Source organism: Mustela putorius, unplaced genomic scaffold (assembly GCF_011764305.1).
Source record: "Mustela putorius furo isolate JIRA1106 unplaced genomic scaffold, ASM1176430v1.1 tig00000174_pilon_pilon_pilon, whole genome shotgun sequence".
Taxonomy (NCBI): domain Eukaryota; kingdom Metazoa; phylum Chordata; class Mammalia; order Carnivora; family Mustelidae; genus Mustela; species Mustela putorius.
In genome coordinates this window covers 12,422,211-12,450,145 of record NW_025421304.1, presented here as the reverse complement: position 1 = coordinate 12,450,145, position 27,935 = coordinate 12,422,211, and the positions used below count along the sequence as shown (strand labels likewise).

The following is a 27,935-nucleotide window of genomic DNA, read 5'->3' as shown; positions in this document are numbered from 1 at the left end:
AGCGAGACCGTCTCAGGAGGCTGCTTGCTGAGAAGAGCTGTTCCAGAACCTTCTCCATCCCTCTCCTGCTAAAGACTCCTGGAGCCCACATTGGCCTTGCCACCCCGCAGGGCACCATGAGACTTCCACACGGCCTCAGACTTCACGCAGGGGTAGGCCTTTCTAAGCCGAAGCTCAGAGCGTTTTGTTTGCAGGCCTAGTTCTAAGAATTGCCTTTGCCCTAAACAATAAATGTTCTGGTGCAAACATCATTCTTCCCTCTCCAAGTAAAAAACTGTTGCTTTAATATCTGACAACATTCAAGAATTTTTTTTTAAATATTTGGTCACAATGAAGACAGCTTGGGTGGGAGGAGGGCTCGCCACCATTTTCTTCACTGTGACTATTTACAGTGTAAAATCCGTGGTTGCATTTTTTATAAAAAACAAACTGGGGAGAATAAAACAAAGTGGTTTGTAAATATTAACCAGTGTTCACGAATAATAATGTTTAAGTAGTAACACTTGCACAGCACCTGACAGTTTATAGAGGCTTCAACATACATCATTTGGGGGGAAAAAAAATCCGGGAAAACATCTGTCTTATAAGGAAAAGTCTTTGATCTTGCCCCTATAAACTTCTGATCCATAACTTTCTATCATGTAACACCGAACCACCTCTTCGGAATCTATTTTGGAAGTCTGCTGTCAGAGTCCCTCTCCCAAGGGACCAGGCAGAGCCCTGGGGGATTCGCTCCAAATCCTGGCCAGGACTGATTCTACAACACTGCGTTTGGGTGGAGAGCGGCTTCCAAAAGCTTAACTGAAGTCTAACTGATTTCCCTGGAAATAAAAGTGTGTGTGCGATATCAGCTGTAGTGTGGTCTTATTTTCCTTGAAAATCCAGAATGTCTGGGGGAACTAAGTGGCTGTCATGTGTCCCCTTTCAATAATGTCTTAAGTATCGGGAAGGACAGCAGGTAAATTATAGCCCTTCCCACCCTGCATTTGTGGCTCTAAATATCAAAGCTGAAAACACCCAGTATTCTGAATCCTTCCCATGTGCAGGGGTATCCAGAATGAGGGGAGGGACCAGATGTGGGGAACAGCCTGGAGAGATGACCACCCAGGAGTTGAAACCTGGCAGAAAGTTGCATCCTGAGTCCCCCTCCTCATTGTGAGTCAGGCGGGAAGGGGCCTCTCCTGCGGATCCAGGTCTCAAACCCACAATGATACGATAACATCCATGGGCCCTGCTGTCCTGTGTCAGATCAGCAGGAGGCAGGGAGGAGCTACCCTTCTGCGACACTCCGTGGACTGAATCTTGGGCAGAACCGGATGCAAAATCGGCTGCAGAAAAGTATGCTGTGAAGGACCCTGTTGCTCCTTCCTCTGCTGGAACAGAGATGACCTGTTGCACCAGCCCTGACCTGGGCAGGACACGGCTCTGTATCCAACTTCAGGGGTCCAAACCCACAGCCTGTTCGCAAACACGCTGAGATCAACACTGGCCCCCAGGCTTCAGAGCAAGAGTCTGGTGTCTCTCTGGCCGAGCCTCTCCACTTCCTCGGCAGAGAACGTGTTGCCTCGGAGCCTAAAGGGGACAAAGTAAAGAGAGGTTCGGATGAGTGCTGAGCCTGGATGGTGCCTTTAATGGGAGGCTGCTACTTTCTAAACCTGGGCCTTGATGGCCTGGCCCTTGGGTCCTGCTGCAGCCCTGCCCTGCTGGCGTTAGCCTTGGTCCACCCAGGGCAGCTCACAAAATCATTGTGTGTGATGAAGCAAGACTTTGTGACTCTGCAGAGAAAATCTGCACCGGACCCGGCCGGCCCCAACTCCCCAAGGCTGGCGATTCTTTTTAAGGCAACAGCAGAATCTACCAAGAATGCAATGAGCAAACCCTCGTGCCCTCCCAAGTCCTGTCAACAGGTGGCAAATAACATCAGAACCCTTAAAATATCAACCCGATGCTGGCTTCTTCCCCCTGGACGCAGAATGTGACATTTCCTATGACCATGTGATGGTTTAAAACAAACACAGAAACAAAAACCCACGCTCTGCCCAGGACCCGAGGACCTCACGGTCTACAAGGCTTATGCAATCATACGGAAAGGAAAAATCTCTTCCCGACAAGTTTTTATTTTTAACTTCATCATCCAATATGTATTGTCGCTGTTGCCTTGTTTTGATTTTTGAGGGAGGGACCGGTCCATCAGCAAATGCAAAGCAGGGGTTACAAGTTTAAAGGGACAAGACAGGCCACATAGAGCGGTCAAAGGAGCCTGGTGCAGGACGCCAGACTTTCTGGGTATCCGATCGGCATGAGCTGCTCTGCCCATCTCAGTGGGGCAGCCCTACTCTACTCTGCTTACTTGCTGGCATTTCCCATGGGGACCCAGAGTTGGAAGCCTTGGGAAGAAAACTCAGAAATATGATTTCCATGGGGGAATCTCCTAGTTTTGAAAGGTTGGCTTGTAGCTCAGTGCCTGAAACACGTACAGTGGGACATTCACTCGTTACACACCAAACCGGGGGAAACCTTTCTACTTACTCTGGGAGTGAAATACATCCGTGGAAGGAAGGAGCATACATCTCTGAAGGAGACTCAGTGTTTTTTTCAAACACATGAAGGAATGTGGCTTTTAATTATAAAGATCTGGAAACACTGGGCAGCAGCACCTTCCTCCCCCCATCTACCCCCGCCCCCCAATGTCACCTCCATCCAGAGACAACAGCCCTGACCTGAGAAGGCAGGTGCAATGCCCCCAAGTTCATGTGTCCATGTCCATCTTCCACCACACCTCTTCCTACACTGTCACTGGGAACAGAAACCTTCCTGAATACTCAGGGTTTAAAAATGAACCACATGGTCCATGCTGGGATATGGGAAAACATCTTCCCCGGACAGAAATTAGATCCACTGCAAGCAGCATGGCATGGAATGTCAGGCCCAGGGGGAAAATGCTCAGGTTTCCTCTTTCTCCTGGCCCCATTTTACAGATTGGAAAAATGAGGCTCAAAGAGGTAAAGGGGATGGCCCAGGGGCCTTACCAGACTTCTAGGATGGTGTCATTCCTTTCCAGGGCCCGCAGGAGGGCTTCTGCCCCAAAGTAGGTGATGGAGTTGTCAGACAGCCTGGAGAAGAAGATGGAAGGGTGAGCTTCAAGGATGCTTGGTTCTCCTCTTGGGCCTGTCCAATTAAAGGCATCTTTGGGAGAGGGCCAGCCTACAGAACAGAAGCCCACCTGCCCCCTTGACATGTCCCTCTTCTGTCTGAGATTCCCAAAGAACTCATCCACAAAGGCTCAAAGCCCCCAAGGAAATGCACCCCTCTCTCCCCCATTCCCCGAATTCGTGTATCTAGTCAAGTAGCTACTCCCTCTGGAAGGCAATCTGGCATGAGGGGTTAAGTATGTGTGTTTTACTCCCTGGGTTCCAATCCAGCTTATACTGCTCCTTTTTGGATTTCCGGCAAATTAATGCCAACTTCCTTTAGGTCTTCCTCTGCAAGACCTAAAAGAGCACCTACCTTGTGGAGTTTAAGAGTTAAAACAAAGGAATGGGGGCGCCTGGGTAGCTCAGTGGGTTAAAGCCTCTGCCTTTGGCTCAGGTCATGATTCCAGGGTCCTGGGATCGAGCCCCACATCGGCTCTCTGCTCATCAGGAAGCCTGCTTCCCCCTCTCTCTCTGCCTGCCTCTCTGCCTACTTGTGATCTCTGTCTGTCAAATAAATAAATAAAATCTTAAAAAAAAAAATGGCCAAATGCATTTGGCCCCATACTCAACTGATGGGAAATAACCAATAGATGGCAATATTTCCATTTGGGGAGTAGATGGGGGACACAGGGACACGGATTTCAGCAAATACAAGGTTGGCAGTTAAGAGGGGAGAAGGCACCCTGTTAGGGACAATGGGGGAAGAGCCACTACCCTTTGCCGTTCTTTTAGCTCACAGCTTGGCCTTCGAGACATCTCCAGGATTTCAGGACCATCCAGGAAGCGGCCCCAAAGCCAACACTGATAATAACGAAGGGCCAGGATCTGCTGAACTCTTACAACGCACCAGCCCAATACCTCCGTCAGCTCAGTAACGCTCACGACCCTAAGAGCAGGGCCCCATTATTAATTACCCTCCTTTACACTCAGTGCCACTGAAACACAAATCCAAAGAGAAACAGTGGGTAATGTTGGAGCCGGGGTCCAAACCCAACCCACCAGGTACTGGAGCCCTTACACTGAACCAACGTTTGGTAGTCACTTTGCCTGGAAAAAGAAGGAAGCAGGCTTTTTTTTTTTTTTTCCTTTTTTCTTTCTTCCTTTTTTTTCCCCCTAAGATACATAAGAAGCTTGCTTTTTTTTTTTTTTTTTTTTTAAGATTTTACTTAACTTATTTGAGGGAGAATACAAGCAGAGGGAAGGGGCAGAGCAGACTCCTCTCTGAGCAGGGAGCCTGATGGGGGGCTCGATCCAAGGACTCCAAAATCATGATCTGAGGCAAACTCAGATGTTTAACTGACTGAGCCACTCAGGTGCCCCAGGAAGCTCGCTTTAATGGGGAAACCATGAGGGATGATGGAATGCAGGGGTGCTTCATTCTACCAGGCAGCGGGGAACAAGGCCGGCTGCGATCCCTGGCAGCCCTTGGGGTTGCCTGAGCTAAGTCTGTGTCGGTGATGGAGGACAAACATGCCAGGTCCACACCTGGTTGGTACTAAAGTAACCAAGGTACTACTGCCAGACCCCCTCCCCCATGTGCAAAGCCTGGCGTCCCCCCCTTAGACCATCCAGGCATCCCCCAGTCCTCCCAGCTCCGTTTCACCCAAGTGACGAGTGGAAGTGTTTTCCCCCAAACATTTGGCAACTTCCTCGCCCCTGCAAAGCAACACAAACAAGTGTTGCCAGAGTGGCTGGCGGGCTGGCAGCAAAGCAGACACTCTCCCAGAGGCAGCTGTCTGCCCGCCTCGGAAGCCGAGCGTGTTCCATGGGCCACATTTGCCAGGGTGGATGCCACCCTTCCTGTCACACAAGGAGCTGTCTGAGGCTGTCCCTCTCCAGAAAGACCATTGGTGCCTAGCAGGCACAGCTCCATCCTCGAGAAGCCCATGCACCAGCCGGTGATGACCCCTAGCTGGGCTCCTCCTCCCATCCTTTGTCCCTTTCCTGGGGGTGGGGGGTGGGGGGAGGCCCCGCCGAGCCCACCGCTAGGGGTGGCCACCGCTTCTGGCCAACGCTGCCGCCCTCCAGCTGGTGGCTCCTGGACCCTCCGCAGGACCTTCAACCAGAGCCTACCCACCTTCACCAGCCTTCCCCACCACCACCAGCCTGATCCAAGTTTCCTTCATCTGCCGCCTGGAAGACAGCAGGAGCTCCTGCCTTGTCTCCCCACTTCCATCTTACCCCTCTCCCATCTGTTCTACACAAAGCAGCAAGTATGATCTCGTTGTGATGTAAATCAGATCATGTCACTGCCCAGATTAAAATCCTCCCAAGGCTTCTCAATGCCCCTAGAATAAAGCCCCAGATCCTTCCCATGGCTCTGAGGCCTATGTGCCCCACCCACCCTGCCCCTTCTCCCTCCACTCTCCCCTCCAACCATGTAGGTCCTGCCTGCCCTTCCCAAAACCACAAAGCTTTTTTCTGCCTCAGGGCCTTTGCACTTGCTGTTTGGGCCACCTGGGGTGCACATTCCTGAGACCTCAGCATTACAAGAACAATAATGTTTCTAGGTTATTCAGGTTTCAACTCCAATGCCACCTTCCCAGAGAGGCCTTGCCCAGGCAGCTGCAACCCTGGCCCTCCAGATACTCCCAGACACATCTTTCCCTTGAATTCTCTTTAGAGCCCTTATACATCTTCTTGTGTATCTGCTTACTTGTTCATTATCTGCCTCTCCCACTAGAACCGAAGAGCTAAGGGGGCTGAAGCCTGCTCTTTTCTTTCCACCACTCTATCCTCGGGGCCTCCAACAGTGCCTGGCACAGTTAGTGTTCCGGAAATATTTCTTGCAAGAGTACATAAATGGATGAATGTAGGCATGGATGCACAACAAAGAAATAAATGAACGCACCCATGAATAAAGGCAAGCGTGCCTGCTTGCACAGCACAAGAGAAACCACTGGCAATGATGGAAGAAGACATCAGCCTGAGCTAGAGATGACCCCTGCCCCCAGAGAGGGGGCAGGCAAGTCCTGTAAACCCCATAGCGGATGCCATCGGCAACCCATCCATATGCCCTCAGCTTTCCCCTCTAACTCCAAGGGCTGCTTGCTGGGAAAACCTCCACACTCTGCCAAAGGACTTTCTAACAGACCCCCAGCGTGTACTCGGCCATGTGCAGGGCAAACCAGAAGCCCTAGAAAATTCATATTCCCACAAGCACACGGACGCAGGACAGGCAGTTGATGGATAAATATCCCAGCTGCCTCACTCCTCAGTTCGGGAGGGGTTTCTGGAGCTCCCCAGCAGGTCTGAGCTCCCGCTGCCCTCGGTGATAAGCAGGGTCATAACTGCCTGATGACACCCTTGTTCCTCAGTCCATGTCCTCCCCTATGTCAGGTCACTGACCTCTCAGCATCGTGAGCTGGGACCACCTCCCCAGTAAACAACTCTGTGTCTGGGGGATCCCTGAGTTAGCCGGGTGGGAAACTGCCCAGATTACTCACCCACCCCCAGCCCCCCTACCAGGTCAGTCATTGTCATTCCAGCTCTTGCTCACAGGGTCCTTACTTCAGAATTTTCAAACTTGAATTCTTCTCAAGTCCTTCAGCAAGAGAACACACACCTTCATCCTGGAGACGGTTCTCCTCCAGGCTGGCAAGAGCAAGAGAGAAAACCTGGTTGATACGGTAACGTTTATTAGGGAAGAGGATGTCATTAAGGATTAATCTGCTTCCCCCCTCCCCCAGTTAGAAAAGCCGACTTCTAAAAAATCTACACTTACAGAAAAAGTGAGAACAGGGAGAGCTGGGGGGTGAAGGTTTTCATTCTGGGGGTGCCTCTGGGAGAGAATTCACCCCAGGCTTCCTCATGTCCCAGTGACCTAATAGCCATTTTCCGTTTCTTATTCATGGAAGCCTTATTCTATTTGGGCAGCCCTGTGCTTGATTCAAAAACAAACAAACAAACAAAAAAAGCTGCATTTCCCACTCTCCACGATGGCTGTGTTGGCCAGTGATGTCCACATGGCCAAGTGCTGGTGATGGGGCTTCTGGAAGTCATCTTTCCAGGACAGAAACCTCGGTTGCCTGTGCCTCCTGCCCTTCCTGGATATACAGACTGAATCTGGGGACACAGAAATAGTGCTGCAGGTATCAGAAGTCGTCTGGTGACCATGAGGCACTCAACCTTGAAGCCATAGGTTGAGGATGTGAAGGGACAGAGAGACAGCATTTTCAGGCCCCTGCTGGCCTGCTGGAGCCATTACACCAGCTCCACGCCCCCTGCCTCCAGACTGGTCCAACGTGAAGATGATAAATCCTTTACTGGTTTGAGCCCCTGGACATGGAGTTTTTCCTGCCCTGCAGCCCAGCCATGTCATCATAACTGATACACCCAAGGGTGAGACCTGCCTCTAATGAGAATTTCCAAAGGGTACAGTCAATCAGGATATAACCAATGGGACGTCAGCAGAGCTATGGAGCCCTGCTGATAGCCAAGGCCACTAAAATATCCATTTTGTGACAATGATCAGAGGTTTCAATGCCCTTCCACTTCCTGGAGAAAGCAGCATTTATTTGATCTCCCTGATATAATCAGGGACTGCCCAGAACACGTCCTAGGAAGACCAGACTAGTGGCATCTAAAGGACAGGAAACCTAGAATCAGTTTCGGGTCAGCAATGTACAGTTCACCTTTTAACTTGCTCCAAACCCCACTCCACCTTCCAAGGTGACCCTCACTCTACTTTCCAGTGTTCTTAGATACTCGCCTTAGAAAAACAGGGTGCCTGGGTGGCTCAGTGAGTTAAAGCCTCTACCTTCAGCCCAGGTCATGATCCCAGCATCCTGGGATCAAGTCCCGCATAGGGCTCTCTGCTCAGCAGACAGCCTGCTTCCCCCTCTCTCTGCCTACTTGTAATCTCTGTCTATCAAATAAATCTTTAGCTTGCTTCTCCTTCTCCCTCCGCTTGTGTATCCTCTCTCTCCATCAAATAAATAAATAAAATCTTTAAAAATGAAAAAAAGAAATAAAAACATCTTGCATACAATAACATGTGCTTTACCATTCAAAGCAGTCATCCCCTCATTTTACTGTGTCCCCAGATCCATTTGGTAAGAAACCTGGGATGCAGGGATTGTTCGATGACTTGTGGAAGATCACAGCGGGCCTGGAAGCTCAGCCGGCTGGATTCCAGAGTCTCTGCTCCCCACCATTATGCCACATGGAGGAAGGACACAAACCCATATGCTTCATGCCACCCGGGACAGAGAGAAAGACAAGCCCAAAACCCCAACTGCTCCATTATCCTGTTTTTTCCATTTCCATGGAGGAGACCCAGGAATAAAGTAAGGCTGTTAACTGCCTCCCCAAAGCAGGGGATCCCCCCCAACTCACCAGAGTTCTTCCAGCGCCACGTTCTTTTCCAACATTAACGCCAAGGCTTGAGCCCCCGTGCTGCCAATGTTGTTGCCCACTAGGCTGAACGAAATCAAGGATCGAAAACATGTCAAGGCGGGGAGGGACCGCAGAGATAAGCTTAGCCAAGAAGGGCAAAAGGCACAACATGTATGGCCCTACTCCCTAGTCCGTTTCACCTTGGACGTGACTGATTGATTACCATGCTCTCCTTCGTGAAGCCCAGGAAGCAGCCTTAGACTCCTTCCCGACAGGATGTCCTGGGCAGCCACTAAGAATGGACGGGAGTTTGTTCTTGAGATAAAATACATCTGAGGCAGCCCCAAATCTTCAACTTATAGATAAGGAATCAAGACCCATTCTATAATTTTTTTTAAATTTTTTAGCGAGAGACATAGAGAGAAGGAGAGAGAGAATGGGGAGGGGGAGAGGGAGAGGGAAAGAGAGAGATTCTTAAGCAGGCTCCATGCTCAGTGGAGAGCTGGACATGGGCCTCCATCTCCCAACCCTGAGACCACGACCTGAGCCAAAATCAAGGGCCAGATGCTTCACTGACTGAGCCACCTAGTTGCCCTTGAGAATCAAGACCCTTGAGAGGAGATGGGACACTCCAAAGTCACCCAGAAAGACTCAACTGTCCTGATTCCAAATCTAAGGGTCTTTTCTTCTTAGGGTGGGGGGAGGGGTGAAAATAAAGTTGAAGCAAATGAAGGATTTTTAAATCTGGCCCAGGTTCCTCCTCCCTCCTCATGCTGGCTCCCCACAGCCATGCAGATCCCGAAGCTTACCTGAGCCACCTCAAGCTCTGGTGATCCCCCAAGGCTTCAGCCAAGGCCTGGGCCCCCTCGTCACCCACCTTGTTGCCCCACAACCTAAAAAGGGCAACAGATTCTGTCAGTCAGTCCGTGAGTAACTGCTATGTGTTCTAGACCCGTATGAGGGGAGCCCTTCCCCTCTACATTCCCGGCCGGGGGCGCTAGGACCACCCAATTCCAGAAGAATCTCAGTGGGGCTTCTAGGTCCCAGCACAGTGGACCCACATCCACATTTTTGGAAGGAGGGCCAAACTACATTTAAACGTTTTTCAGCCAGATTTACAAGCCGTCAGATTTATACAACTGTAGCACATGCCCTCAGGGACAGGGAACTCCCTCTCAGTGACAACTTAAGGGTTGTGATATTTTTCCTGAGCTTTAGGCCAAAGCAGCTTCCCAGTGACTGCTACTCCTTCCGGGACCCCCCAAAACAAGCCTCTCTTTTCCCACACACCAGCTCTCTCTCTGCTCCTCCCTAGCGTTCCCCATTCCTAAATGGTGCCAAACTCCTTCACTTCCACGGTCGTCCCCCCTCAGACCCCCTGGGTTGGGATGGATGTGTCCCTTTTCAAAAGGTGGTGCCCAGCTCAGACCTTGCGACCTGGCTGTTTTACACACGGAAAGTGAGCCCAGACCTGGCTGGGCACATGGGAGCAAAGCTGGCCAAACTAAGAGGTTCATTGCAATTTCATTCATCGGGTAGATATTTCCTGAGCCCTGGCTATGGACCAACACGGCTCTGTGCCCCAGGGAGATTGCAGAAAACCCTGTAACAGCAAAAAAAAAAAAAAAAAAAAAAAAAAAAAAAAAAAAAAAAACCCTGGAACAACCTCAGTGTGTCTCAACAGGAGCCCCAGTTAAATAGATTATAGCCATCCAGCCCGGGGAATACTAAGCAGCTTGTCTTTCAAAAATGAGGTCATTAGGGTATGAAAGATTATCGTTAAGCAAGAAGAAAAAAACCAATATTGAGAACAGTTCGCATCAGAGGACAGCATCCGGAGGTTTGAGCACAGTGCCCGGTCCAGACCAGGTGCCTTAAGAAACACCTGTTGAAAGAGAATGTACCCCTCCCTCCAATCCACTAGTTGTGACCCCAAGCCCAGAGAGCTTCGTAGGGCTGGGGCTGCCTTTGTGCTGGACTCCGTGTGGCTCAGCATGCAGCTTGGAAAGGAGCTGATCTCTCGAGCTTGTGGGCAGCTTGCCTGCCTATGAAATGGGTTGGGCCCTAAGGGTTTCGTCTCTCAGAGCCTTGGGTCCTCAAACTCCCATTTCTTATCCAACAAACCCCTAGCTCATGCCAGAGGAGGCGGGACAGGAGGGGGGTGCTGCGTGGATGCCATCCTAGGGGGAGGTGGTCACTCTGCCTGGCAACCAAAGGAAACCACCTCCCCGCCGACCACCGCCACCCCAGCAACACTCTCTTGGGGACCCGTGTTCTGTGGGACAGCCCTCCCAGCCCGCATCTGACTAGTCTGCCCTCCCTGGGCAGCCCTGACCCGGCCCCATGGCAATGCCTGCTCTGAAGGACCTGGCGAAGCCCCCCTCCCACGCTGGGGCCAGTCTCCAGCCCCGTCCACCTCCATCACTTTCCCTGCTTCTCATCTCTGACTGCATAGCCTCTGTGGAGCTTTTTTATAAATGACCGATTCTTAAGCCCCACACCTCGGCATTTCATTTAATCAGTCTAGGGAGGGACCCAGGCAATGGCATTCTTCGGAGGCTCCCAAGGGGTTCTGGTGGACACATGAAAATGAGAACCACGGCCCTGGCCCCAGCGAGGCCCACCGGCTCATGGGCACTGCTCACCACCACCACCAACCCCCACCACCGCCACCACCTGACATCCTGAACTTCCTGTTTATTGAGTGAAAGACAAACACCAAAGCAGCCAAGGGCCACCCACTCTCTCCCACCGCCTCTGGGGCCTTCTGGCTGAAACGTGTCACCTACCTCTAAGTCCCCCAACCCCTCCACCCCAACCCCAACGCAGGTCCCTCTGACCCAGAATCCGACCTACCCCAAGAACTCCAAGGAGGCATTGGCTCTGAGCCCCTCGGCCAGCACCTGGGCTCCCGTGGCAGTGATGTGGTTATTCCCCAGCCTGGAAGAAAAGGCAGGGAGGCTAAGAGAGTGTGGGACAGGGGGATGTGAGTGCCCAGAAAGCCAGGAGCTGGTGGGGCAAGTGTGTCCCAGACATAGAACATGGAGAAAAGCTTTGAGGACCTCCCTATAGGACGTAGGATCCTGTCCTCTCGCTCCTGCCCGCCCAACAGGGAGTGTCTGTGCTTTCCTATTCCCGTTTGGGGGAACTTAGTAATGGTTCCTGCTACTTCAGTTCCCAGCTGCAAAGGGAAAGAAATGGGGGAAACCCGTTTTGCAAAGCAGTGTGACAGGTACAGGCAGGAGGCACAATAGGCAGGTGTCCTCAGAGGTGGTTTCCCCAGGGGAGGGAGGGTGACTCACTGTCACACCTTTTCTTCCCGTGTCAGCCACAGGCTGGGGCTAGACTCTGTGTTCCCTCAGCTTTCCTGGGTTCACTGCAGCTGGTGGGAGAATTCACCTGTTCTGGAAAGAGGGTAGGCCCAGGCCGCTGGGAGAGGGAAGGGGAACCCACTGAGCAGGGGCTGGAGGGGGGAGGCTTCAGCCACATCTAGATGACTCTGAGAGTTTCAGCGAGGGCCCCAGAACTCTTGCTCACAAGCCCAGGCTTCCTGGAATTAATAAGACACTTTCCTCTTTCAAGAGAACTTTCAGACCTATGAAGCCACTGTAGCTCACAGTGCCGTAGGGAAGGCAGCATCACCCCCTTCGAGAAGGAGCGTGGTAGCCTCTCACACCTCTGACCACAGGCCCTGTAACTAAGGGCCCTGCTGCTGGGCTGGGAAACCCAAGGTCGCCTCTGTACCAAGGCCCGCTTCCCACAGGTGGCTCCCAGCCAGTGACCGGGAGACCTGAGACCCATTGGGCAAACTCGGCGGGAGGACTGGCCGCCGCCATCTTTGCTCTTAGAACTGCACGGAAAGCCAGGACACTTCCTCCCAGCCCTCTTTCCCTCCCTCTCCCCCTCACTCAGGGCCAGACCTGCCCTGTGGTCTGCTGACTCTCCCAGCCTCCCCCAGCACCCTCCCCTGCTGCTCCTCATTGGCATTTTCCCAGACAAATTTCTGGCACATCTAATCCCTCCTCAGAGGCCTGATCTCCCGATGGACATACATACGGAGAACTTTCGTGATGATACTCCATCTTTTAACCACTGAGCTCACTACTTGAAGTATTGACTCTATTCTGTCAGCTTTCTACATATGTTAACTTATTTCATCATTGTAACAACCTATGAGGAGGCTGTCATTATTATCCACATTTTACAGAAGGGGAAACAGTCACAGAGACACTGGGCAGACCCAAGGTCATACAGCAAATGAGGATTCGAATTTCAGGGACCCTGGACCCAGACCTCGGTTGGTCTCATTCCAGAGCCCCATGCTCTCCACTTTCCTGCTATTCCAGCCCAGAACCCAGGCATCAAGTTTGCATGTAACACCTTCCCGCTACCCCACAGCCCTCCCTGGCCTCTGGCCACAGCAGGTCTCTGGATTCTAAGTCTCCGGGAGCAGGTAGTGGTGGCAGAAGAGAATCCTTTATACAGAAAGGCCCCTCTGGGCTTGGCCTCTGTAGCCCGGCCTGAGCATGAACTCCACAGTTAGCAATTTTATAATGGCAGTTCCCATTCCCCACACCCAGCCCAGGCCGTAGAAAGAACGGATAAAAGCAATTCTTGGCTTTGCCTGCCTTCACGGCCGCATAAGTCCAGGAGGCAAGGCATTCCCAGAGAAAGAGAGAGAAAGCAAAGCCAGGTCAAGCCAGCGGCCAGCAGGAGAGGAGATTTCATGGTCTCGGGAGAGAGACTCCAGTTAGCCAGCCAGGAGGACCAAGAGCAGCAGAAATGCAGACGTCAGGGACTGGAGTACAAAGCCGGCACCCACCAAGCGCTGACAGGACCTTCTGAGAGCTTTTCGATGACTGGCTGCCACCACCATGATGACAGAGGACTTGCGCACGCCTCTGCCCACAGCTCTGTAACCCCAGAGAGCTCATCACACTCTTGGACACAGGGAAGGAACCCTCTTCAACCCCGGGGGGCTAAAGGTCAAAGGTCAGGAAGCCCTCAGCAGAGCCAGTCTGGAATTTGCTGGGGAGGTCAGAGCATTGGCAAAACTCTGCTCCGAGGGCACACTGGCCCTGTCTGCAGCCGGGAGATCGCCAGCCCAGCAGAGGCCAAGCCAGGGCCAAGACCAGAACAAGTGGGCTCAGCTGGGCAGAAGAAAGGCAGTTTCCAGGGACTAGGAAAGGCCCAGGCTCACCTTAACGCCAGGAAGTTCCGCTTGCACGAGAGGAGCCTGGCCATGGAGGGTGCACAGCCATCGGTCAGTTTGTTGTTAAAGAGTCTGGAAGGTTCCGAAAAAGAGGAGCCGTGGTGACAAAACACAGTGGTCAGTGACCACCCAAGCCCAGGGTGGCCGTTTCCCTCTGCACAGGAGCCGCCCGCACCCTCTGACCAGGCGGACACCCCCGGCCACAGCTCATAGCTCACAGCCACTGTCGCTGTGGCATAACCTAAAGCGTGGCTGCGGGCACAAGGCCCCGACCGATGTCCCCAGCCCAAGCCCGACTTACGCTAACTTCTGCAGCTGCTCGCAGTGCAGGGCTCGCTCCACGAGCTTGCAGACGCCTCGGTCTGAGATGTTGTTATCCCGCAAGCTGAAGAAAAGACAAAATAAATAAATCTGAAAAGGGAGCGGATGAGGAAAAATCAAAGAAGCAAGAACCCCTCCCCCCCAGAGATTTTCACTCAGGCCCAAAAATGCTGGTGTCTGGCCAGTTTCTGGGAAACACCGCAAGCCCTGAGCACCCCAGAACTGGGAAAAGCCCCATCCCTGATCAGGGTGCCGACGTCAGGCCCTGGGTGGGGGACGGCGCAGCAAGCTGGGCACCCATAGCTCCTGTTAAAGAACACTGGGACCCTGGAGGAAGTGGTCACTGGCCTTGCCTGAGGCACTGTTTTCAGCTCTGTAACACAGAAATGATCTCCATAGTGGCCTCATGAAAGGAAGGTTCCAGAAGTTTCCAAGGTGGGTGGGGTGTGGTGGGAGCTAGCCAGCGCCTACCCCGAGAAGGGTACTGGAGGACAGTACCCACCCCCAAACTCGCTTGATCACCAGATCTTCAGAAAGCATCTCTAGAATGCAGACTTTCAGACCCCTCCCCTGGGTGGGGGTGACGGTGGGGCCCCAGGACCTGTGTATGGTAACAGCTGTGCCCATGATCCCCATCTTCAGGCAGATCCCGGAGACCCTAACGTAAAGGTTAAGGACCTGGGCTCTGGGATCTGTCAGTGGAAATTCGGATCCTTAGCAGCCATTTCCGGGCTATTTGCTGTTCCCTTCCTCTGTAAAAGGGATAGGATGGCACCTGGGTGGCTCAGTGGGTTAAAGCCTCTGCCTTCAGCTCAGGTCATGATCCCGGGGTCCTGGGATCGAGCCCCGCATCGGGCTCTCTGCTCAGCAGGGAGCCTGCTTACTCCTCTCTCTCTCTGCCTACTTGTGATCTCTGTCTGTCGAATAAATAAATAAAATCTTTAAAAAAAAAAAAATTAAAAGGGAGGATGGCATTCCCAGCCCCACCTGGATGTGGAGGTCAGATTTAAAGAGACAGTGCATGTAAAGTCCTGGGAGCACCCACAACGGGTAGAAGCTTCCCTATAACCAGGACAACTCATGTGCATACAGCACCCGATGCGTGGGCGCTCACCTAAGCACTTCCCAAAAGTAAAGGTATTTAATCCTCAGGAAAGCTCGCTGTGTAGGTACTATTATGATGTCTATTCAGGGGAAGGAAACTGAGGCACAGACAAGGGGAGTGACCACGCAAAGGTCACTCAGCGCCTAAAGCATCAGGGCTCCGTAAGTCTTGTCCCAAAGCCCACCCCGGAGCACAACATCACGTGTTTCTCTCCCCCTCATGCCTTCTATATGGGCTTCTAGAGTCCTGATTTTCAGGCTGCAGGTCATGACCCGTTGGTGGGTCATAAAATCAACTCTGAAGGTCTAGCAGCATTTTTATTAAAAGGGAAAAAGAACAGAAGAGGGCAGAAATGTATCCGGGTTTACACAGGAAAGCCATTTTGTGAAGTTTTTGTTTCACTTTTAGATGGCTGTGTGCCTGCTTATACCTTCTCCTTCACGGTGGGTCACAGCCAAAAAAACCGTGAAAGCCCGCAGCCGGGAGTCAGAGCCAGGGTCGAAAGAAACCTAGATGGGGACACTTTGTAGACACGTTTCCTGGAGGCTGAGCGTTTCTGTTGGCATGGAAACATTTCCAGTGGGAGAGAGACAGTGTGGCTATGGGGGAGAGGAACCTACCCACCCCCGTCCACTAGCCTCTGTCTCTGTCTGTCTCTCTCTGCACACACGCGTGCACACACACACACACACACACACACAGGAAAGGCCCAAGCAGCAACCTTCTCATCCTTTCCCCTCCCACGCACGCTGGCAGTTTCGGTACAGAGAGTAAAGAGCAGTAGAACTTGGTCAAGGTCTTTTATGGTTCATGGAAAATCAAGCTGGTTCCTACAGACCACCCTAGACCCACAGAATGAGAATCACTGGGGACAGGTCGTAGAATCTGCATTTCCAGAAGCTCCTCTGCACCTATAGGCTGAGCACTGGAACCAGACCTTCCTCACCTTCCTCTGAAAATAGATAGACCTTGAGCTTCCCCTCAGCCCTTTGACACATCCCAGGAGGGACATGGGCTTTCCTTAACTGAGAAAAGAGGGGATCCACTCATTCTATGGGTGGACTGGGTCTATAAGGATCAACCAGGCCAGTGGTTCCTGACCTCTTGGGGTTTGAGGACCCCTTTGAGAACGACAGTTCCACCATCCCAAAAAATGTTCATATTTTGTCAGGAAAATGACTCCCACAGACAGGCCTCAGACTTCTTGAGTGAAAATATGGGGATTCCTCCTTTCTGGGGAAACAGAATCATCTTCATTTGCCTGGCCAGGTCCACTTTCCCTCTCTACCTGGCTCTCGGTCCTGAGGAGCTGATGATGCCCACGGATGACAGCAGCAGTCACCCAACTCCAGGTTGGGTGGTCAAGGCATGAGCAGAAAGAGGAAGAAGGGACAGGGCCCCATTCTCCCAGCTTTCTATAGCCTCTACTCCTATCAGAGAGCCTTCTCCACACTGCTTCTCCTTCTCCACACCTCCTTCTCCAGGCCTACAGAGGGTGACAGTTCCATCCCTACCCCCACCCCACAGTCACTGGCCCCAGGACCTTGCTGTATCCCTTTAGGCTCTTCCTAATTGCTGCCCAAGCCTCTGAAAACAGTCCCTTTATTAAACTTTCTGTAAATCACTCAATTTAAATGTGTCGACTATTTCTTCCTGATATATTTTTAACATATACCATCTATAATATACATGTTCACTTACAAAATATGCTACATATTGTGTTATTATTACCTTATATTTATAAACTTAAGAGCATGGACCCTATGTTAGGGATAACACAGACCACCATAGTTTCTAACTGATATGCCTATGTTTGCTCCAGAGAAAAAGAAAACCTGGCTGCTTTGGCTCAGGGAAGGTACGCCATCCTAATATATTCAAGGGGAGGTATGTCCCTCCCTTACTTAGGGTCAAATTAACGTCATGTGGGATAGACCGAAAACCCCAGAAGGCTGTGAGTCGATTTTAACGTTAAGCTACCAACCACTTCTGCTTCCTCAGAGGTTTTAAATAGGGAGCAGGACATGCCCTTTCAAGGCAGGGAGGAAAGTGGGGGAGCCTGCTGCCTCCTGGCTGCCAGACCTGGGCATGCCCTCTGTGTGCACCTGCCCCAAGATGTGGAGAGAGGCCCTGTGGGGGGCTGAAACAGACAGATGTTCTGAAGGGGGAACCTCCCACTTCCAGACGGGGGTCCAGAAGCAGTACAGATGATGGCATCATCTCACGGGGGTGCCACACCACATGAGGGATAAAAAGGCAGGTGCCATTCTGCAGCCCCTTCCAGCTCTTGGATCCCGACATTCACATCTCATTGTGATCTCAAAATCTCTCATGGGGTCTCAGTCACCTCTAAATTGTGGGTGGCTCCTAATAACTCACATATAATACGCAAAACTGGACGTGTCACTTCAAGGTTCTCGTGGAGCCCCCAAAATCTATCCCTGGGGCAGGCTGCTTATGGGGAGTAAGGACTTGTCACGGGAAAGATGTGATCTGTTGAAACCAGCTCTGCCATCTCCGGTGTCATGGTAGACCAAGGACTTTGCTTCTCTGGGCCTCATACAGAGGATAATGGGTAGACGGCCCAGGGTGTTCACCGAGATGAAAGGAATTAATTGTAGGAAGTGAGTAACACAGCGCCTGACAGGCAGGACACTCCATAAGCATGGGGTCATCATCACTGCGAAACTAAGGCCCAGACTGGGGAAGGGGCTGGGCTGGAGTTGCTTAGAAGGGGTGGTGGGGCCCAGACCCCCAGGGCTCAGTGCGGAGCTCCCACAATGCACCTCAGCGCCGGCACTCCCCCACACCTAGCCAGCGCCGCCGAGCAACACTCACTATAGAGCCTTGCAGACGTTGAGGCAAGGCAGCAGCTGCTCCACACCAACATCCCCTACAGAGTTGTGGTCCAGCTGCAGGGCCACGGGATGCCGGAGGTGCCGCAGCACAAACGCCAGGGCAGCACACTCTGCGGGGCCCACGCCGCAAAACGTCAGCTTCAGGTGCCCGACCTTGAGCCCCCGCACGGCCTCCCGGGCCAGCCGTTCCTCCTGCATCTCGTACAGGCTCCGGATAAGCCAGATGAACCCAGGCATGGCGTGCATGCTCTTGGCCTCCCCCGGCACGGCCGGAGGGATGGAGTGGAAGTGCTTGTGGAGGCTGCGGGACAGACAGCTGCGGGCACAGGCCTGGCGCTGGAGCAGGGCCTTCTCGGACACCTGGCTCCCAGCCAGCAGGCCCTGGTGCTCCCGGGACAGCAGCCCTGCCAGGAAGGCTGCTGTGATCTGGAGGTTGTGGGGCTCAGCCTCTTGCAGCAAAGCGGCCGTGCTGCCCTCCTGGTGCTCTGAGCGTGGCACGCACATGGGGGGCAGCAGCCGGGCCAGCAGCGAGCTGTGTGGCCCGTGACAACTGAAGAGTTGTCTGAGCAAGGACGGCGACAGGTCAGCACTAAGCACAAGGTACAAGGCTGCAAAAAAACACTGGAAGGTGATGTGCAGGAATTCCAGGGGGGCTGTGCCCCCCTGCACAACACTCTTGGCATGCACCAGGAAGCCAAGAGAAATGTCCTCGCTGTCGATGTGTGCTGCCTGGAGCTGCTTGTCTGAGAATACATAGCAGCATGTACCCAGGCCCCAGACAGCCAGCCGGCCCAGGTGCAGGAGGGAGGGGAGCCTGCCTTGAAGCAGGCCGGGTGCCAGACCGCAGGGCACCGAGTCTGGTGGGGAGGCATGCAGCAGAAAATGCTGCAGGATCAGCAGGTACAGATCCGTGGTGGTCTTTGGGGACCCGCCACCATGCAACAACAGTTCCTGGTGGCATTTGGACACCATCCACGAGACAACAGGAAGGTGGCACAACCCATGCAGGGGTGAGGTCGCTTTGAGCAGGCGGACAAGGCGGTCGGCCACCCCCGGCTCACGGTGGCACTTCCTCAGGTACAGCTCGATGCCCTCTTCCGAGAAGCCCTTGAGGTGGAGTTCCAAACGCAGGTACTTCCTGAGCAGTGCGGACACTGCATCCGGACGGCTGGTCAGCACCTTGCGTGCGTTCTTGAGCAAGTTACCCTGCAGAAGGTTGAACAGCAGATTCTCGACAGAGGTGGGGTCGGTCGGAGAGCAGTGGCGCTCACGATCCGAGAACCTGAACTTGAACTCATCAAAGCCATCGAAAGTTAAGAGGACACGGTTGGGGTGGTCAAGGAGGAACTGGAAGACCTCCTGTTGGCCAAGGTCAGGCCAACAGCAGTGTTCAAAGAGCAGCGTCTGCACAGACAGCGGCTTGGCCACACACTGCAGCTGTCGGCAGCTGAATGGGAAGACGAAGAGAAATTCCTGGAAGTCGCGCCCTGAGGCCCACAACAGCTGCATCTGCTGTAGCAGCGTGCTCTTGCCGCTGCCCGCCTCGCCCACGACCAGCACAGTGTCTGCCTCTTCATTGAGGTGGCCACGGGTGCCGAAGAGCTCCTCCAGGCCCAGCGTCACAGGGCTCTTCTGTGGGAGTCCGGCCGGGCCCCGCTCTGTCCGGATTTCTAGAACATTCTCTGTGTATATTTCCTCCAGGCAAAGATTCTCTGCCCCATCGTAGGTGCTCAGAAAGCGAGACTGAGCAGATATCGTGGTCCTCAGCTTGGACATGTACTTCTTACAGGCGGCATCTGGAAGACCAAAGAAGAGGCTGATGAGGTAGGACAGTGGGGAGGATGGCTCTGGCAGAGAGAGGGCTGCACGAGGGCATGTGATGTTATACATGGAGAGAAGAGCCGGCGTGTGCCAGCCCCGGCTTCTGCAATCACAAGCTATGGGCTTTGATGACAGTTGCATAACCTTCCTAAGCCTGGGAATCCCCTCACCCACCCCCAGGCTTGAAGTGGGAAAATGGGGGTCCCTACCTTATAGGGTTTACATGGAGCAATGAAGATAATTCATGTCAAGTGCTTCATTTAGCATCCAACCCAGTACTCCAAAGATATTTGCTAGTGGTATTATTATTACTACTGACATCAGGAAGAGCTGTAGATTAGGGGCGCCTGGGTGGCTCAGTGGGTTGAGCCTCTGCCTTTGGCTCAGGTCACAATCTCAGGGTCCTGGGATTGAGCTCCACATCGGGGCTGGGTGGGGGGGGGGGTCCCTGCTCAGCAGGGGGCCTGCTTTCCCCTCACTGCCTCTCTGCCTACTTGTGATCTTTCTCTCTCTTTATTTTTAAATAAAATCTTTTAAAAATCTTTTAAAATCTTTTAAAAGGCTGTAGATTAGAATGAGCATCAGGCTGGGGTCAGAGGACCTGCCTGCTGATGCCTGTCCAGCCGAATTGGTTAGGATGGCCTTCGAGAAGCCTCTTCACCATTCAACCTCAGCTGCATCTTTCTAAAGAAAAGCACAAGGTATAAGAGCCCGGCAGCCCAGTTTCTGAAGTCAGATATGCCTGGGTTTGAAAGCTGGCTCCCTCATTACCTTGTGCAAGCCACTTAACCTTCCCCTTCTCAATATACTTATCTCCAAAATTAGGGACAATCCACAGCTTGAAGGATTGTTACAGGAGGACACAAGATACAGTAGAATTGAGCAAAGTCTGACATATGGTAAACTCTTGAAAGTAGTGTTTGTTATCATGATACTGATGGGTTTGGTAGGTACAACAGGAATACCATGTCCCAATCCTCGGGATCTGTGAGTATGTTACCTTACTTACAAAGGAGGGACTTTGTGATTAAACTAAAGAGACAAGGATTTTATCCTCGACAATCCAGGTGGACCTAGCACTGTTTGGTGTCAGGGTCAGTGGGGTGCCGGGGTCAAGCACTTGGACAAGAGTCCTTGATCAAGATTCACTTCCCCATCCTCTTCGCTTAACCCTCGGCAACCTGCTTGCACATGGGGTGTGTCCACAAGGCTGCTGCTTTTCCTTTACCATCCTAATAACCAACGTGAGCAAACTACTTTCTGTATCAGGAGTCGGTTCCCCTTTCAGGGAATGGGGAAGTGGTAGGCCAGGGCCCCCAGGGTGGGGGGACCTTGGGGCATCACGGCTTCACTGCTCCCGAACAAAGATTGGCGCCCTTGTTCTCAACTCAAAAACTAACAAGTAGGGCGCCTGGGTGGCTCAGTGGGTTAAGCCGCTGCCTTCGGCTCAGGTCATGATCTCAAGGTCCTGGGATCGAGTCCCGCATCGGGCTCTCTGCTCAGCAGGGAGCCTGCTTCCCTCTCTCTCTCTGCCTGCCTCTCCATCTACTTGTGATTTCTCTCTGTCAAATAAATAAATAAAATCTTTAAAAAAAAAAAAAAACTAACAAGTAATTCTCCCAGAGCACACTTAGCATACTGACGCTCTATTCATGGTCCTCCAAAGCAGTTGTCTCCTGTTTCGGTTTCATCTTCTGTGCCCAGAGCTGATGAACATCATTGCTCTTAAAGCCCTCTGGATATACCAAGAGAACAGAACATAGATAACATAAAATATACACCTTCTTTTCTAATACCCTGAGCTCTAACGCAGGTTCTCCAGATACCACCAATATAAAATTCTCCAGAAAAACAAGGATCTTTCATTTTAAACACGGGTCAATTGTCAACCTCGGATTGGTCACCCTCGGGAATCTTACACCATGTCACAGAGTTACGACGTGTGATATCAACAGCGGACATTAACCAAGGCCCAACCCGGGGAACCGTGCTCTGTGCCATGCAGCCTTGGCTGGAAACTGACGTCTGTGCCCTATTCTCAGGGAAACGGTGCACATCGAGGCGCCAAGCACTGGCTTCTAGCCATCCTTCCTCCAGGCAATGCTTGCCACCCAGAGGGTAGAGCTCAGAGGAGTAAATCTCTCTACTAGCACCACCCACAGCTCAGGGGCCCTCACTGCCAAGGACCAATCCCTATGGTGACAGGGGAACAAGACATACAAGGCTCGTGCCTGCTCTTTACAACGGACGATCTCTCTTCTCCCAAGGAAAAGGGAAGCAGCGGTGAAGACGGTTTAAAAACAGAGCCATCCTTCCCACCTCAACCCCCCCCCCTTGCCCCAGTTTTCACATCCGTAAATTGGAAAAAATGACACTGATTTCTCAAGGTTGCCGTCAAGGACAGATACCATAAATAAAGCACCTTGCAAGGATGTCTGCCAGGTTCCAGCTGTGGGATCCGAGGCCCTCCCGTCCCTGGGTTGGGTTGGTGGCTGTGTGCAAGGAGAGATACCACATTATCTAAATCGGCTGGGTCCTGCAGTTTCTGATAGTGAGTAGCTAAATTGCAGAAATCAAGAGATAACAGCCCTATCTCAAAATGTACCCTTTGCAGCACAGATCATAAGAGTTTGGCTAGTGAAGCTCAGTTATCACTGTCTAACGCTAATATTACACATGGTAATCCTTTCAATCCTAGTGGCGGGTGTTACCCTTGAAATCAGGAAACTGAGTCCTAAGGAGGCCCACACGGCCAGGAAGTGAAATTCTAAAGGCACGTCTCACTCCAGAGCTCTGCTCTTAATCAGGACTCTGTACAGCCTTTTTTTTCCCCCTCTGATGAACGGAGAAGAACATATAAGTATATACCTTCAAAAGGCAGGGCCAACGAGACTGGCAATTTCTGAACATGACGTAGAAGGAAGGCAGCCAACCCATTCGCCTTCACTGTGGCAAGATCGAGGAGCCTCCTTGCCTATGGGGAAAGCAAAATAACATAAAAAAAAGTATCTTTCTAGAAAGACGGGTGGAGATGGTGTGGGAAGGTTTCTACTGATCAGTAGAGTTTCATAGGTGTCTCCTTTCCACCACAGTTAGAGGCCAGAAAAACCCCCAATCAGCAAGACAAGTTTAAAGAAGTCACTAGATGCTGCGTGATGAAGCGAACACTAGAGCACACATATACCCGATCTGGCTCCCACTAAAAAGGAACAACTTAAAGAAAAAAAAAGCCATAAATCTATAAACCTGCAAGGTTAGGAAAAACAATTCTGGAAGCGAGAACTCATCTGGAAGACAGGTGATTGCATGGAGACACGAGGCTTGGCATCCCATCCCTAAGCACGACACCCATATTTCCATCTCCAACCTCACCTGCTCCCTGAACCTTGGACACGCAACCCGAAATTGCCTGCCCACCATCTCCACTTAGATGTCCCCAAAACACCTCCGACTTAACATATCCGCAATTACACTCCTCGTCTACACCCACCTGCAAACCTACAGCCTTCCTCCTTCCCAAGCTAAAGTCAATGCCACCCTTCCAGCTACTCTGCCCCAGACTTCCAGAATCGCCCTGGAAGCCTCTCCCCTACAATTCACCCAACAAATCCTGTTGGCTTGAGCACGAACACGTATCCAGAACAGTACAACAAGTAGAACGCTCACTGCCCAGAGGGTATACACAAATGTGAGATGTATTTGTAATGTTGGATCTTCTAGTATCCATATTATTTTAAAGTAAAAACCAAAGTAATCCATTTCAATCATATATTTTATTTAGCCAAATAAGGCCAGAATATTACCATTTCAACATGTAATCAATATAAAAAAATTACTGAGATATTTTACATTCTTTCTTTCATATTAGGTCTTCAGAGCAGAATCCCCAACACGGACCACAACTCCCAATCCCATGGCCACATTTCAAGTGCTCAATAGCCACATGTGGCCAGTGTCTACCCCAGTGGACACGCAGCTAGAGAGCCCAGCCCTTTCCTGTCCCCTCCTCTATGCTACTGTCCAAGCCACCATCAGTTCCCACCTAGAAAACAGCAAATGCTGCCCAACTGGTGTCCCTGCTTCTGTCCCTGTCCCCAGAATCTATTCTCAGCACCACAGGCTGAGTGTCATTCTTTAAAAGTCTGGTCATACCTCTCCTATTACAAATGTCCCAGCATGTCCCCCATTTTCTCAGAGTAAAAGCCCAAGGTCAACAATAACCTATAAGGCTCCAAACAGACTAAAGTGCTGTCTGTGACCCTCGGGATCCTGCTTAACTTCTCTGACCTTCCCCTGCTTATTCCACTCAGAATACTAGCCTCAGGGTTTCTGGAAACATCAAGCATGCTCCCACATCCAGGCCTTTGCTGGGGCTGTCCCCTCTGCCTGGAATGCCCTTTCTCTAGCTGTCCACATGACCCCTTCCTTCACTTCCTTCAAGCCTTTGCTCAAATATCACCTTCTTTAGAACTCCCCGACCACTCTATCTAAAATTGCCATCACTATCTCCACTCCCTCTAACTTCCAAGCCCCAGACCGACTCTACTTATTTTCTATAGCACATCCATCACTTTCCAATGTACCCTGTCATTTGCTTCCTTTTGCTTATTGTCCATCGCCCTGCACTGGGACATGAGCATCTCCAGGACGAGGATTGTTGTCTGTTTTGCTCACTGCTGTTTCCTCAACACCTAGAAGAGTGCCTGGAACAGAGAATGCATTCAAGGACTTGCCAAAGGAATGACTAGTAATGGACTTAGAAGAACCCAGAAAGCCAGATCCTAAGTCACCAGTGGGCAAGTTGAAAACCACACAACATGTATCTCAGACTTTATAAAGATCTCTGGAATTAAGAGCATCGGGTACCTCCAGAACCAAAGGAAATGATTCAAGTAGGGAGGGTTGAGTCAACATGGTTTATAAAACAGATCTCTTGGGTGCCTGTGTGGCTCATTGGGTTAAGCCTCTGCCTTCAGCTCGGGTCATGATCTCAGGGTCCTGGGATCGAGCCCCAAATAGGGATCCCCTGCTTCCCCCTCTCCCTCTGACTACCTCTCTGCCTACTTGTGATCTCTCTCTGTCAAATAAACAAATAAAATCTTTTAAAAACACAAAAACAAAAACAGATCTCTTGTTCCCCTGACCCACTCCAAGCCAACAGCAACTGTCCCTGCCCTGCTGTGGCAGAATATGGAGATTTATATCTGGAAAGGCTAAAACAGGGCCCCCAGACTGGGAGGCAGCAAGCACAATAAAGGAGGTGGGCAGCAATGCCCTCAAAAGAAGGTTTAAATGACCATGTGCACAGTGAGTACTGAACACAGAGACCTCTCTCCACCACAATCACTGGACAGCCCTCTTACTTACTGGGCTCCCACAACTCTGGCAGTCAGACCAGCCTAGGAGGAATGGTCTAAAGATACAAATACCATCACTTCCTAAACGTCTACAGTGAAATGCAAGGTAGACAGGTTTCACCTATAGGCTCTGAGTTTCCGGTAAGTTTTAGGGAGTCTATTTCAGTCATGAGCGGCCAACTAAGGAGCGTCATATGCCCAAAGAAAGCATCTCATGTGGGAGATCAAGGCCAAATAAGTGGGGAAAGGAAAGCAACTTGTAGGATAAAAAGGTTACTATGCGGGGTGGGAAAGAATCTGTCCCCCGCCAAATAAAACAAAACAAAACAAAGCAAAAACAAACAAACAAAAAACCCACTGTATCTTTATGGTCCTTGGGTAAGCTAAGAAACTGCATCCATAATACAAGAACATGATGCTATAATAAGAAATATTTTATAATAGCTCTTGCAAATTAAACATGGTAGCAACAATGAAAAACACAAGGGTGTAAAAGTTTAAAGATTAAGTGGAAGATACAATAGAAGAACTAATGCAAAGGGACACAGAGATACAAAATGGACAAGAAAGAGAAGAAACTTAGGAAATCAGTCTAGGAGTCCTAAAATTCAAGTAGTAGTTCCATAAAGAGAGAAGAGAAAAAAGAGAAAGAAATCACAGTAATCAAGAAAATCTTCCAGAACATAGAAGAATATTGAGTTTTCAGGTCCAAAGCTCCCTTGAGTGCCCAGTACAATGGAAAAACACCAAGGCACATCACTGTGACATTTCAGAATGACAAAGGGCCAAAAGAAAATGTCACATGCTTCCCGAAAGAGTTATAAATGTTATAACTCTGTTATAAATGAGTTCTGGGATTCTAGCAATTCTTCTTTGAAAGAGAGCAGATAAGAGAGTAATAGTCTCAAAATTCTGAAGGAAAATAATGACCAACCCAGAATTTTATACCCAACCAAAATGTTGATCAAATGCAAGGAAACTTGTAGCTATGTGCAAGCTTAAAATTTGAATTCCCAGATACTCATTTTACAGATTCTGGAAGATACCATCTCCCATAATAGAATAAACCAAGACAAAGGAAGACTAAGGATAGAGGAAAACCAACACAAGAGGATTAGGAAGGGAAATCTCAGGATAATGGCTCTAACCATAAGTAGAAGGAGATTGGAGCAACATGACTTAAGAGTCACACATGTTCAGAGGAATTATTTCCTAGATGTCCAGGCACACCTGGCTCTAATCCTTATCTGTATTTGGCTAGTCTGCACCACAGGCTAATATCATTCTTTCTCTCAACCCTTGTGGCCTGCGTCAACTGAGGACACCCATTTCAGCCTTCAGAAGTGTCTGGCTTGGCCCTATTCCTGGGAGCTGGAAGAGCCTTGGAGAAGCTTACAACTGAACATACAGAGCAGCCCACTTCCTCTGACTATTCCTGAACATCCGGCCTCTGACTCATCACTGCCCTACCAGACCCTCCAGCTCTCAGGACTCACTCAATTACCTTGCCCACTGACTTCCCAGTGGGAACCCTTAGAAAGCATCCAAACGGTAAAGCCAAGACCAAGTCTCTGAGGCCCTGTTCAGTTTCCCTGCCCCTGGGAGCCTGCATCCAAGTAGGAGAGGCAGGACACCTCTTTCCTTGACACTGTTATGCTTGTGCTTGCTAGAACTTTTTCAAAACAAAATACATTGTTTGGAGAATTATTACATAAGGTGTCAAAACTATGAAGAAAAGCAAAGAAATGATTTTACACGAAAGTCAGGCTACGGGTAGCAGTGGAGGAAAGTACTAGTAACATTCTATGTCTTTTTGTGGGTGATGGGTCCATTTCCCAAGTTAAAGGTGTTGCAGTTAACATCACAAAAGAGTCAAGCTATTCAGTCTGACCCTGGCCTAGCAGCTTGCGCAGGTGCATGAGTCAGATGGACTGCTGGTTTGATAGCCTCAAGTCTGCTAACAACTCTTACACCCAACTGCGCAAGGTCATCGCACGAAACCCCACATTTCATGTCAGAAAGAGAAGAGCATTTCCTCTGGGGACAATCAGGCCTGGATTGGAACTCTAGCTGAGCCACTTCCCAGATGGGTGGTTTGGGCAGTTCCTTTATTGTTAGGAAACAGTAGAACCAACACGACACACTGAGAAGGTTGTAGTGTGGCATAGAGATCACAACCTTCAAGGGCTATGGACCGTGCCTGGCACGTGGTAGGCACTCACTCAGCAAACAGTAGCATTTGGGTCTTTTAGGGATCTGGTTCTACAACTTAGATCTAGTTCTGGCAACACTGCATCTAGTTCTTCCACTGAAGAATTTTCTCAGTCCTCAACCTGCAATCTATGACAACCGCCTCCTTCTAGAAAATTACAAGTTCAGTTTAGAAGAATAAACAAAGCAGTCCTGGGTTGGGGGGATATGTCAGTTGGACATACCACAAATGCCAGCCACAATGAATCAGATATTCAGCCGCAGAAGGCAACCCATCAAGTTGGAGAATCAGAGAGCTCAGAAAAAGCTTAGAGAGAATCGGCATTCCAGAAACTTAAACCTTCAGGCCACCCAGTCCCTTGGGAAATGCCTATAACCCTCAGAGGTCTTGTCTGCCACATGCTTTGCACAGTCCCAGTGACAGGTGCTTTTGCTGTCCACCCAACCCTTTCTTAACATGGAGTCTTAGCTCATTAAAATGCAGCCTTGCTTCTTTCCTAACATTAGCATTTAAGGTTA

The 27,935-nt window shown here is 50.8% G+C and overlaps 1 protein-coding gene across 8 annotated transcripts in view; it reads right to left on the bottom strand.

Moving 5' to 3' along the window:
- Positions 1-267: 267 nt before the first annotated feature.
- NOD2 (nucleotide binding oligomerization domain containing 2) overlaps positions 268-27,935 on the bottom strand; it is a 35,285-nt gene continuing 7,617 nt past the window's right edge. For 2 of the 8 annotated variants that reach the window (XM_004744159.3, XM_013052112.2), the window contains 10 exons: positions 22,717-22,822; positions 18,008-19,823; positions 14,045-14,128; positions 13,732-13,815; positions 11,388-11,471; positions 9,341-9,424; positions 8,532-8,615; positions 6,705-6,788; positions 3,030-3,113; positions 268-1,572 (listed from right to left, as the gene is read on the bottom strand). In XM_004744159.3, the coding sequence (XP_004744216.1) occupies positions 1,500-1,572; positions 3,030-3,113; positions 6,705-6,788; positions 8,532-8,615; positions 9,341-9,424; positions 11,388-11,471; positions 13,732-13,815; positions 14,045-14,128; positions 18,008-19,823; positions 22,717-22,822 (2,583 nt within the window). In that variant the 3' untranslated portion in view covers positions 268-1,499. Of the gene's footprint in view, positions 1,573-3,029; positions 3,169-6,659; positions 6,789-8,531; positions 8,616-9,340; positions 9,425-11,387; positions 11,472-13,731; positions 13,816-14,044; positions 14,129-18,007; positions 19,824-21,491; positions 21,581-22,716; positions 22,823-27,935 lie in introns of those variants that run through there. The other 6 variants (XM_004744161.3, XM_004744162.3, XM_045076050.1 and 3 more) reach the window with 5 other exon arrangements.